This window comes from Jaculus jaculus, chromosome 13 (genome assembly GCF_020740685.1).
Source record: "Jaculus jaculus isolate mJacJac1 chromosome 13, mJacJac1.mat.Y.cur, whole genome shotgun sequence".
NCBI classification, from domain to species: Eukaryota; Metazoa; Chordata; class Mammalia; order Rodentia; family Dipodidae; genus Jaculus; species Jaculus jaculus.
The window spans coordinates 21,491,237-21,503,948 of NC_059114.1; the positions used below are offsets into that span (position 1 = coordinate 21,491,237).

Sequence of the window (12,712 nt, forward strand, 5' to 3'; positions counted from 1 at the left end):
AACCTATAAGTAAGTGTATAGTGAAGGTAGAGCAGTTTGAGCAAAAGGCCTTTTTATTTATTTATTTTATTTTATTTTATTTTTTAATTTTTTTAATTTTTATTTATTTATTTGAGAGCGACAGACACAGAGAGAAAGACAGATAGAGGGAGAGAGAGAGAATGGGCGCGCCAGGGCTTCCAGCCTCTGCAAACGAACTCCAGACGCGTGCGCCCCCTTGTGCATCTGGCTAACGTGGGACCTGGGGAACCGAGCCTCGAACCGGAGTCCTTAGGCTTCACAGGCAAGCGCTTAACCGCTAAGCCATCTCTCCAGCCCTATTTATTTATTTTTTAAAATAAATATTTAGCAGGGTATGGTGGCACACACCCTTAATCTCTGCACTTGGGAGGCAGAGGTAGGTGGATTGCTGTGATTTTGAGGCCAACCTGAGACTCCATAGTGAATTCCAGGTCAGTCTGGGCCAGAGAGTGAGACCTTACCTTTAAACACCCAAAACGGAAATAAGTATTTACTTATTTGCAGGGGAAGTATGCCATGTACGCATGTGAGTGTGTGACTGCGCGTGTGTGTGCCCTGCATGAGTGTGGAGTCAGAGGACAGCCTTGAGGTGGCTGTGCTCTTCTCCACCTTCTTCGAGACAGGGCCTCTTGCCACTGAGAGCACACACCAGTCTAGCTGTCCCAAGTAGCTCTCTCTCTCTCTCTTGTAGATGCTTTGGGATCATAGATGCATGTGTCACTTGGTGTCTGGCTTCATGTGGGTCCTGGGGAATTGAACTCAAGCAGGAAGGCTTTGTATGAAAGAGCTTTTATATATTTTTTTGTCCATTATTTATTTATTTATTTATTTATTTGAGAGCGACAGACACAGAGAGAAAGACAGATAGAGGGAGAGAGAGAGAATGGGCGCGCCAGGGCTTCCAGCCTCTGCAAACGAACTCCAGAAACGTGTGCCCCCTTGTGCATTTGGCTAACGTGGGACCTGGGGAACCAAGCTTCGAACCAGGGTCCTTAGGCTTCACAGGCAAGTGCTTAACCACTAAGCCATCTCTCCAGCCCCAAAAGAGCTTTTAACCACTGAGCCATTTCTCCAGTTCTCCTGTGTCTTGTTCTTGTAAGATAAAACCCACATTTTTTATTTTTTCATCAGGGCAATTTTTGGTCCTGAGCTCTTACCGGAACAGTGGAGTTGTAGACTGGCTTCTAATTCAGCCCTGGATTCATGCCCTTATTGACCTCAGTATTTTCAGACACCAACTTCTGTGGCTGGGGTGGGGCAGGCCTGAGGACTCCCTCCACCCCTGTTTAGATGGTATCTTTACCACCGTCATCATCAAGATGGGGGCTCACCGTGTAACCCAGGCTGACCTTCAACTCTCTCTCCTCCTGCCTAGCCTCCTAAGGGCTGGGATTAAAAGTGTGGTGTGCCACCATGCCAGACTTAAAATAATCTAATATTCAGACAATTTTTTTGTGAGCTCATTTTCATAACAGAATGATTTGTTGGGTTGCATTCTGTTATGAGAAAATCTGAGTGGTCCAGAGACTTCTTTAGGTAAGGGGTTCTTAGACTCTTAAAACAGATCTGGGGCTGGAGAGATGGCGTAGCGGTTAAGCTCTTGCCTGTGAAGCCTAAGGACCCCGGTTCGAGGCTCGGTTCCCCAGGACCCACGTTAGCCAGATGCACAAGGGGGCGCTCGCGTCTGGAGTTCGTTTGCAGTGGCTGGAAGCCCTGGTGTGCCCATTCTCTCTCTCTCTCTCTGCCTCTTTCTGATTGTCGCTCTCAAATAAATAAATAAAAATAAACAAAAATAAATTTAAAAAAACAGATCTGAAAGCAATAAATAAAAATAATGGGGCTGGAGAGATGATTTAGCGGTTAAGGCACTTGCTTGTGAAGCCTAAGTAAGGGCCTATGTTCAATTCCCCAGCTACCATATAAGCCAGATGCACAAGGTGGTACACGCATCTGGTGTTTGTTTGCAATAGCTGAAGGCCCTGGCATGCCCATTCTTTCTATCTGCCTCTCTCTATATATCAAATAAGTAAATAAAATATTAAAAATAAAAATAATGCATAATTAATGAATAATCCTCTTCTTCCCCTTGCAGTAATACCTATAGAACAAAGGCTAAAATATGTAAATTTTTACAGGCAAATTATCAGTGTTGTGTATATACTGAATTACTTACATATAACTGATTAATATAACTGTCTTTTACAGAAAAACAGTATAATAAAATTTTTAATAAAAAGACTGTATATAGATATGCCCATATAAAGGACTGTTTTTGGGGGTTTTTTTGTTGTTGTTGTTTTGGTTTGGTTTTCAAGGTAGGGTTTCACTGTGGCCCAGGCTGACTTGGAATTAACTATGTAGTCTCAGGGTGGCCTTGAACTCACAGCAGTCCTCCTACCTCTGCCTCCTGAGTGCTGGGATTAAAGGCGTGTGCCACCATGCTTGGCTAAAGGACTGTTTTGTCAAAGGGTTTTATAGACTTCCCTCCTTATGTCCAAGACAACCAGAAAAGTACAGGAATAAAACCAGTCACAGCAAAGTTCATCTGTGATCCCAGCACTCAGGAAGCAGAGGCAGGAGATCTCAAGTTAGAAATCAACCTAGTCAAAAAAACAAAACAAGGGCTGGAGAGACAACTTAGCAGTGAAGCACTTGCCTGTGAAGCCTAAGGACCCCGGTTCAAGGCTCGATTCCCCAGGACCCACGTTAGCCAGATGCACAAGGGGGTGCACGCATCTGGAGTTCGTTTGCAGTGGCTGGAAGCCCTGGCGTGCCCATTCTGTCTCTTTCTATCTGCCTCTTTCTCTCTCTGTGTCACTCTCAAATAAATAAATAAAAATGAACAAAAAATTAAAAACAAAACAAGGGCTGGAGAAATGGCTTAGTGGTTAAGTGCTTGCCTATGAAGCCTAAGGACCCCGGTTCGAAGCTCCATTCCCCTGGACACACATTAGCCAGATACAGAAAGGGGCTCATGCATCTGGAGTTAGTTTGCAGTGGCTGGAGGCCCTGTCACACCCATTGTTTCTCTCTCTGCCTCTTTCTTTTCTTTTTTTTTTTTTTTGGTTTTTCGAGGTAGGGTCTCACTGTAGCCCAGGCTGACCTGGAATTCACTATGGAGTCTCAGGGTGGCCTCGAACTCACAATCCTCCCACCTCTGCCTCCCGAGTGCTGGGATTAAAGGCGTGTGCCACCACGCCTGGCTCTCTCTGCCTCTTTCTGTCTCTGTCCGTAGCTCTCAAATAAATAAATAAAAATAAATATTTGAAAGAAAAAAATACAAGCCAGGCATAGTGGTGCATGCCTTTAATCCCAGCACTCGGGAGGCAGAGGTAGGAGGATCACCTTGAGTTCAAAGCCACTCTGAGACTCCATAGTGAAGTTCAGGTCATCCTGGACTAGAGTGCAATTATAGTTGAAAAAAAATAAACAAAAGCAAACAACAACAAAAACCAAAACAGAAAAAGAAAGCAAGCAAGCTGAATCATGGGTGCAGTTTTTAAAGAAAATGAGGAAAGCAACACTTAGCAATTTGAAACCTTTTTTGGCATGTGTAAGTGCATACATGTTCATATGCATGTGGGGCATGCATGTGCTCATGAGTACCTATGTGTGAATGTACCCGTGGAGTCCAGAGATTGACATCAGTTGCTCTCTAGCTCATTCTTTAAGGACTCTCATTGAATCCAGAACTCCTCTAGTCAGCTAGTCTAGCTAGCCAGAGAGTCTCAAGGACCTGTTTGTCTCTGCCTCCCCAGTGCTGGGATTACTAGAATGCTCCACCATGCCTGGCATTTTTAAGTGGTTGCTGGAGACTTGAACTCAGATCCTCATGCTTGCATGGCAAGCAATTTAGCCACTGAGCCATCTCCCTATCCCCTAAAGACTATTTCCCATCAACTTTTTGGTTGTGGTTGTTGTTTCTCTTTGAGATAGCATCTCTCTGTATAGCTCAGGCTGCCCTCACACTCACAATCCTCCTGCCTCAGCCTCCGTTGTGCTGGAGTCACATTAGGGGTATATGCCTCCACGACAGGTTAAAAAGCTAACTGGGGAGTGCACAGTTCTTCTATCAGGAACCCCTCCCCCCAGCAGATAGGCACATTCGTTAAGTCAGCGACTCCACAGAGGCCTGTTGTCATCAAAGCCATCATTTACAGAGCATTTGCTCTCAGGGCTGTGCTTCTGCGGGCTGGGGCAACTGTAGACTCAGAAGTGCCCAGCATTGCAGTGCTCTGGCCTCCATACGCACACCTGTGCATAGGTACGCATGTGTCCGCGTACATAGGAACGAGTGTGCGGTATTTTCACCATCCTAAGCAGTAGAGCTGAGTGGTTGAGCACCTGCCCAGCGCACACACGGTGCTGGTTTTCATTTCCAATATTACAAACAAAAGAAACTCTGTTCATTCCTTCCTGCCTCCTCTCTTCCCAGTGACCACTGACCTAGAATGGAATGTACTTGGAATCATACCGTATCTATTTATTTGTTTATTTATTTAGACCCCAAGAGAAAAAAGCAGAGAGACCAAAAAAAAAAAAAAAAAAAAACTATGGAAAGAAGAGCCGGGTATGGTAGCACACACCTTTAATCCCAGCACTCGGGAGGCAGAGGTAGGAGGATCGCTGTGAGTTCGAATCCACCCTGAGACTACATAGTGAATACCAGGTCAGCTTGGGCTAGAGCAAAACCCTACCTTGAAAAACAAAACAAAAAACAAAACAAGGCAGAGAGAGGAAGGGAGAGAGAGAGAGAGAGAGAAAGAAAGAGAATGACAGTGAGCTTGCCAGGGCCTCTTACCACTGCAAATGATCTCTAGATGCACATCCCACTCTATGCATCTGGCTTTACTTGGCTACTATGGAATCGAACCTAGGCTTTCAGGCTTTGCAAACAAGCACCTTTAACCTCTCAGCCATCTTTCCAGCCCCCATATAGTATCATTAAAAATGCTATTGTAGCCGGGCATGGGGGCTCACGCCTTTAATCCCAGCACTCGGGAGGCAGAGGTAGGAGGATCGCTGAGAGTTCGAGGCCACCCTGAGACTCCATAGTGAATTCCAGGTCAGCCTGAGCCAGAGTGAGACCCTACCTCGAAAAATCAAAAAAAAAAAAAATGCTATTGTATATAATATGATGAATCAGAACCCATTTCCGAGCATATAGTATTTCATTGGTATGTAAGTTCATTTTTCGCAGTACTATGGATGGAGTTGAGTGGCTCACACATGTGGCATATGCAGTGACACTGAGCCACACCCCCCACCCTCCTGCAGTCACGTATGTTCATTGAAGAGGATTGTCTTTAGAAGAAAAAGTCACAGGTCCTCTTTTCCGGAAATAGAACATGCCATGTATCAGATGGACAAATGAGAAGGTGTATCCTCAGAGCTGGGGAGAAAAGTGCTTGCCCTTCAAGCATTCAGATACCCACCACTCACGTAAAAAGGCCGGTGCAGCATGCACCTGTATTCTCTGAGCTGGGGAGTTAGGGATCGGAGGATGCCTGGAGCTTGCTGGCCACATAGCTGAACTAGTGGGTTGCAAGTTAGTGAGAGATTCTGCTCACCAACACAAGGTGGATGTATATATACATATACCACATTCAGTAAAAATAAATAAAAAACCACAGAGAAAGAGAAATCCATTATTTCTTTTAAAAGATTTTATTTTTAATTTATTTATTAGAGAGAGAGAATGGGTGCACCAGGGCCTCTGGCCACTGCAAAGGAACTCCAGATGCATGCACCACTATGTGCAGCTGGCTTACCTAGGACCTGGAGAATCAAACTGGGATCCTTTGGCTTTGCAGGCAAACACCTTAACTGCTAAGCCATCTCTCCAGCCCTTCCATTACTTTTTTTAAAAAATATTTTATTTATTTATTTAAGAGAGAGAGAATGGGCATACCAGGGCTTCTAGCCACTGCAAACAGACTCCAAATGCATGTGCCATCTCATGCATCTGGCCTACATGGTATTGAAGAATTGAACCTGGGTCCTTAGGCTTCTCAAGCAAGTGCCTTAACCACTAAGCCATCTCCCCACTCCCCATCCAAGAATAACCCCCAAATTCAGAGTCATTTAAGGTCTGTATGCTGCTGGGTGGGTGAGATGTTCTCAGCGATACTTGAACGTGATAGAATTATGGGGGGAAAGTTGATTGCTTTTCAGTCAACACTCTGGTTTTGTACGAGATAGACAAGCTTAGTTCAGGACTTGCTAGTTCCAAATTCTTCTCTCACGGCATTAATCTCTTCTTGCAACCAGAACACAGACTTGGGGATCTGAGTTCTCTGTGGACACCGGTATACAGAAATTCCTCCAGCTGTCTTCTTTTTATTAAATAGCATGTGATTCTAGTACAACCAAATTTTAGTTAGTTGTACAGAGATATGACATAACATTTCTGGGTAAAATATACTTGAATAAAAAGTGGTTCGATTTAAGTCAAAGAAATAATCTTGGGCCGGAGAGTTTGCTCAGTGGTTAAGGCACTTGCCTGCAAAACCTAAGGACCCAAGTTTGATTTTCTGGTACCCACATGAAGCCAGATGCCCAAAGTAACCCATGCATTTGTAGTTCATTTGCAGCATCTGGAGGCCCTGGCACGCCCATTCTTTCTGTCTGTCTCTCCATGTCTCTCTGCTTGCAAAAATAAATTAAAAAAAAAATCTTAAGCAAACCAGAGAGCAGATGTCACTGAGAGGTGACAATGACTCAGAAAGGGAACCTTACATGGTTAACAGTGGAGTCATGACGCTCTGGTGTCTGTCACATGATTCTATGTGCGAAAATTCAATTCACACACAGCTTTTAGGAAATTGTTCTAGCAAATTCCATGTGGACGCCGGCTGTCACCTGGATCTGCTACTGTTCATTCATGCTTATGTATGTGTTGATGGTTTAAATTAAAGTCCTGGGCCTGGAACTACAATGTTCAAAAAGACCTTGTTCCTTCGCCAAGCTTTGTAGACAGAAATACAGACAATGCTCTTCTTCCCTAGAAAACTGTAGAAGGTTGGGGCAGTGGGATGCCTGCTACGGGACCATCCCGTGAATCTGCATTTATTTTATTGGGTGCCATTTACCTGGGCCAGCCAGCGCTCTGTGAACCGATGACACTATGAACTAGGAAGTGAGTGTGGCAGGACTCAGGAAGACAATGACAGGGACATGTTTTCTGCAAGTGGGAGATGACCATGTGGGATCTGCAGTCACCATGACAACTCGCATAACTTTCCAAGGAGGAGGGGACCAAATGTTGAGGCTTAGATTCTCTGAAATGCACACACACATGCACACACAGTTGGAACAAGGCAGAATATTTGAATTAATGGACAAACCAAATCTAAGTTCTTCCCTAGCCCCCTCCCCCCGCTTTTTTGTGTTTGTTTGTTTTTCCGAGGTAGGGTCTTACTATAGTCCAGGCTAACCTGGCATTCACTATGTATTCTCGGGGTGGCCTCGAACTCATGACTATCCACCTACTTTGCCACCACGCCTGGCTCCCTTCCCCCTCGCCCCTCCTCACTTTTAAAGCAGCAGTGTGAGCTAGGGTATTTTTTCAAAGCCTGAACCGGAATGGAGTGGCGGGGCCCGTTGATGGGACTGGCTTAAGTCTGTTCTTGGGGTTCTCCGAGGACTCCTTCCGTTCCTGTTCCCATGACACTCCTTGTCCCGTTGTCCGAAGTCCTCTTGTCACAATCGAGTATAAACTGGCATGCTCTCCCTCCTCCCCTCAGATCACGCAATTGAAGATCGAGAACAATCCTTTTGCCAAGGGCTTCCGGGGCAGCGACGACATGGAGCTTCACAGAATGTCACGCATGCAAAGGTAGGAAGTGTTTTCCGCGACACCCTCCCGCACACTGTCTCCCCGCACCAGCCTCTCTGCACACAGAAGGAGTCCCCCTCCACCTACGCGCCTTTCTCATTCCCTTCATCGGGTGGATGTTTCCAGGCCCAGGTGAGGCTAGCATGTTCTCGCCCTCTAGAGACCCAAGGCTGCAAGTTTCTGCTCAGTCTTTGCTGTGTCTCCCCCTCCTAAAGCCCTTTCTGTCCCCCCCCCCCCAACAATAAGTCACAGCTGATGAAGGCTTTTCTTCTTGGCAACAACTCTCAGTAAATGAGAGAAAGCTAATGACTTGATTTCCGGAGGGGGGTGGGTGCTGAAATACAGATGAACTTGCCTCCATGTGGTATCCAGGGCACTGGGGGTTTGGAAGTTGATGCTAAAAATGGCTCAATCTTTTTACATATTCTGTGATCCCAGTCACTGATGTGACAAATAGAAGAGGTTGGGTGAGGGTGTGTGCAAATGGATACGGTGGGAATTGGGTTTGATTTGAAAGGATTGAGTAAGCATGCCCCAGTTTGTCAAATGCTCTCTCCACCTATTGATACTACACTTCCAGACCATCTTGCCATATGCCAGAGGGTTAGAAACCCCATCTCCATCCCTTTCACCAAGAAGAGTTATGTGTTTGTTTGTTTGTTTTTCTTTTGTCTTTTCCCTTTGGCAGGTTTAGGATTTCAAAATAAAATGAAATCATTGAGGATGTTTTTCTTTCACTTTTTTGGAAGAAATGAGAAGGGAGATCAGTTAGACACAGTCAAAAAAAAAAAAGAGAGAGAAGGAGACAGAGACCCCATGGAACTTGTGGCTTCAACATGGTCTTAGGACTGTGTGCTGTGGGAATTAATTTTAGATAGCAGGCGTTACCAGTTCTAATTCTGCATGCTGTAAAAAAAAAAAAAAAAAAAAAGGAACAGTCAAATATGGCATTGCATTCAGGCATGTGTGCGTGCAACACACCCCTATGCATTCCTGGGGTTACTGTTGGTTTCCCTCTTGACTAGATTCATAAGGTGCTTTTTTATGGCCAAAATAGCTAAGTTCTCAAAAGATTATTTGAAACATTTTTTTCGGTCGAGGTATCTACATTTTGAAATTGATGTTTGATTTAGACCTAGGGTCAGAAGGATGGTGACATAACAGCAAAATCTTAGCTGGGAAGGGTCCTGTTGCCTGTGGCCCTCGGAGTGGGAAATTCCGGACTCTCACTAATCACTGAGGCAGCATAGTCACTGCCAAAGTCGTGCCCAGCTGGGAGATCCAGGCTGCCCTGCCTGAGTAAGCCTGCCACTGACAAGGACCTTCGCATCTCTCTCCTCTTTCCTCCTTGCCACAAGCTCAAACAGGAACCCCACGGCCGCTGGAAGCTCACAGGACAGGTGTGAGATGTAAAAGGAAGAGGAGAGATGGCCCAGTGGGGAAGAGTGTGCATAAGTGCAAAGACCTAAGTCCAGTCCCCAGCTTTGAGGTGGGCAGAGACTGGAGGATTACTGGGGAGCCCTAGTCAGCCATCCTAAGGGAAAATAAGAGGAGTTCTAGGGTCAGTGAAAAAGTCTGCACCAGGAAAAGAAGGCAGAAAATCCATAGAGGAGGATAGCCAATGTCTTCCCTGATCACCACATGTGTGGACACACACACACACACACACACACACACACACACACAACTCAGGGGAAGCCTCAGTGTCCCATCTGTGAAATGGGCATGAATAAGTGTAGCCTCCACTTTTCAAGGTTCTCATAAGAATCATGTGAGAAAATGCCTTCAGGACGTTCGGATGCAAGTTGCTGGTTTGGGGGGAAATGCCCTGTGTCTCTTACTTCTGCCCTTGTTCAGGATTTATTTTGGGCCATAGATCCACCCCTCGGTTGCAGCCCCTCAGGTAGTGACAAGTGGGGACAGTGGCTGTGGTAGTCAGCTGTGATAACAGGCAGGCAGGACCGGGCAGCTCACTGTTAATCTTGTAATCCTGTTTCCTGTCCCCCACACACCCGGTGACAGCTGGCTCTGGGAAAAAAGCAGGCGTGGATGAAATCAGCTATGGTTCTAGCAATTGGAAGAAGGGAAGAGGGGCTGGGCTCCGAAGGCTCAGCTTAGCTCTTCCACGTAACGAACTTGGATTCCAGTGGCGAGTGCCTGGGCACGCGCCCCACTCTCTCTCTTCTCCCGGTTCAGTGTTTGGAAAAAAGCAGATGATGTCTTAGTTATTTTCCAGAAGCCTTCATTTACGGTTTCCAGTTACAGGAGAAATCATTGCTTATTATAAAATGGGAGAGCTTATGGCAGAGCCTGAAGAAGTCAAACCATTTAAACCTCCTATGTGCAGCCAGCAGTGAAAACACGCACCGAGGTTATTTAGAATGGCTGCCTACCACTGGAAAACGGCCTGGGAAAGACAGCGTTCCTGCATCTCAGCCCTGAGACGCATGGTGCTCAGAGCCCTGGGCGGGGGCTGCTGTGGTTTCATAGATGGTGTTGTATAGAGGAGGCTAAGTTCTCTGGAATGGAGAAAAGAAGTGAGGGAGTGAGTGAAGAAGACAGAGGAGAGGAAGGGAGGTAAGGAGGGAGGGAGAGAAGGGAGGAAAAGAAAGAAGGAAAAGGCAGAAATAGGAAAGAAGGAAGGGAGAGAGGGAAGTTGTCAAAGCTGATGAAAGGGGACCCACTGATCACCTCGCAGTAGGCTTGGTGTCAAGATTTGGAGAACAAGCCGGGCGTGGTGGCGCACACCTTTAATCGCAGCACTCGGGAGGCAGAGGTAGGAGGATCGCTGTGAGTTCGAGGCCACCCCGAGACTTCATAGTGAATTCCAGGTCAGCTTGGGCTAGAGTGCAGAACACTGTGAAAGGTAACATGAAATCACAGGAGCACAAGGAGCAGAGTGGGCAGCCCATTGTTGTTTGAATCACTCATTTTGTTTTTGAAAATAGGTTTATTTATGTACTTATTTATTTGCAAGCAGGGACGTAGAGAGAAAAGAGACAGATATAGAGAATAGGTGTGCCAGGGCCTCCAGCCATGCATCTGGCTTTATGTGGTTACTGGGGAATTGAACCTGGGTGGTTAGGCTTTGCAGGAAAGTACATTAACTGCTGAGCCATCTCTCCAGCCCTTGAATCCAAGCTGAACCCTGTTTTTCTGTTTTACACTGAACATTCCTCTCTTTGAACTTGGCTTCAGTCTCTAAGCAGTATTCAGACAACTTCTGAACTTGCAAAGAATAAAAGGGTCCAGGGCTGGGAGTAGGGCCAGGAGAGCCTTGATGAAGGGGTAGGCATAGCTCCAGGAGGCTGAGATTTGCACATGCTGGGAAGAAAGGTCTCTGGCCTAGGGCAGGAAAACCAAAGGCAGAGGATGAGAGAAGCCTAGGGAGCCAGGGTAAGGGTCCAAGTCCAATGGTTTTTGAAAGCCAACTGTAGAGGGGCATGGGTAGGGGCAGAATGCTGAGGAGAGCCACTCTCAGAGCATGCAATGTTCACAGAGATGGGACAGCATGCAGTCCAACCTCCCTCTACTGCAGAAGGGGAAACTGAAGCCCAGTGACTTGTTTATGTTTTCAGGTTTGGATCTGTCAATCTGTTTATTCATGTCACACATTTATTAAGTGTTTGCTGTGTACCAGGCACTGGGGAAGTGAAAACGAATCAACACAGAGGCGCCAGGGTTCAAGTATGCACCATTGGATTGGAGTTTGGGGGAGCCATGAGTAACTATGGGACTCCCCAACTCATGTATAAAATGGGAGGTGATTACAGATTCCTCCACAGCCAGTTCACCCATGGAACAAAGTGATGTTCTTGTGCTGTGTGAGTCAGCTTTCTAGTACTACAACAAAACACCTGTGATAATCAACTTAGAAAGAGGAAAGGTTTCTTTCCACTCATAATTTCAGAGGTTTCAGTCAGTCCATGGTCAATGAGATTTGTTGCCTGGGGCCATTGGCACTGTGGCAGGAAGTTATGGCCCAGGAAGCAGCTTAGTTTATGGCATTTGAGAAGGGTGTAGGGTCCCAAATGCCCTGCCACTTCTCAATAGCACCCTTGGTTGGGGACAGAACCTTTAATTCATGGGTGTTTGGGAAGCATGGATCCACACACGCATCAACATTGCTGTGTAACAAACAATCCCTGACTGCCTGTTGTCCTGGTCCCCAACTTGAGCCCACATGGTCTTTGTATGTGACACTTAATCCAGGTCAGCCAATGTGAGGCTTTCAAAGTCCCCTGGTGTCCCGTGGTCGCAGATGGATAAGCCCCTTCAGTGCATCCTGCACCTCACCTGTGCTGGAAAGACCAGCCATAGATTGTTGAGTGTCACTGGGTGCTTGGGTTAGCTCATGACTTGAGGGCCAGGAATTTGGGAAGGGCTCTTCTGGGCAGTGCCTGTGGGCTGAGGCACGTGGCTGGAGGCACAAGGCCGGATGTTCAGGACATCCACTTGAGCAGCCTGCATTTGATAGTGGCTTTCTGCAGGCTGCCCACTAGAATGTCTGCAGTGACCTGTCCAAGAGGGACTTTGTCCACAATGGCAGAAGCCAAATGTCCCTCACTGACCTTGCCTTGGAAGTCACATAGTGTCACTCCTGCTGAGAATTGTGCATGACTCACTCCAGTGGCCCTGATTCAAGGAGAGACAAAGATCCTTGCTCTGCCTAGACAGAGTGTCAAAGAACGTGTGGAGGTTTGAGGACTGTCCAGCCCACGCGAAGTCACAGCTAGGTGCCTGACCCACAGCGAGTCCCAGCAAGCACTGGGTGATGACACGGAGTATGTCCCAGTGAAACCACGTGCCAGACAGACCTGTCAGGGTCATGTGGCTGGTTAAGATGCAGAGCAT

General features: G+C 46.6%; 1 protein-coding gene across 2 annotated transcripts in view; it reads left to right on the top strand.

Annotated features, from left to right (window-relative positions):
- Tbx5 (T-box transcription factor 5) overlaps window positions 1-12,712 on the top strand; it is a 63,781-nt gene that overhangs the window by 19,372 nt on the left and 31,697 nt on the right. For both annotated transcript variants that reach the window (XM_045132691.1, XM_004664156.2), the window contains exon 7: window positions 7,767-7,858. In XM_045132691.1, coding sequence (XP_044988626.1) covers window positions 7,767-7,858 — 92 coding nt within the window. The remainder of the gene's footprint in view (window positions 1-7,766; window positions 7,859-12,712) is intronic.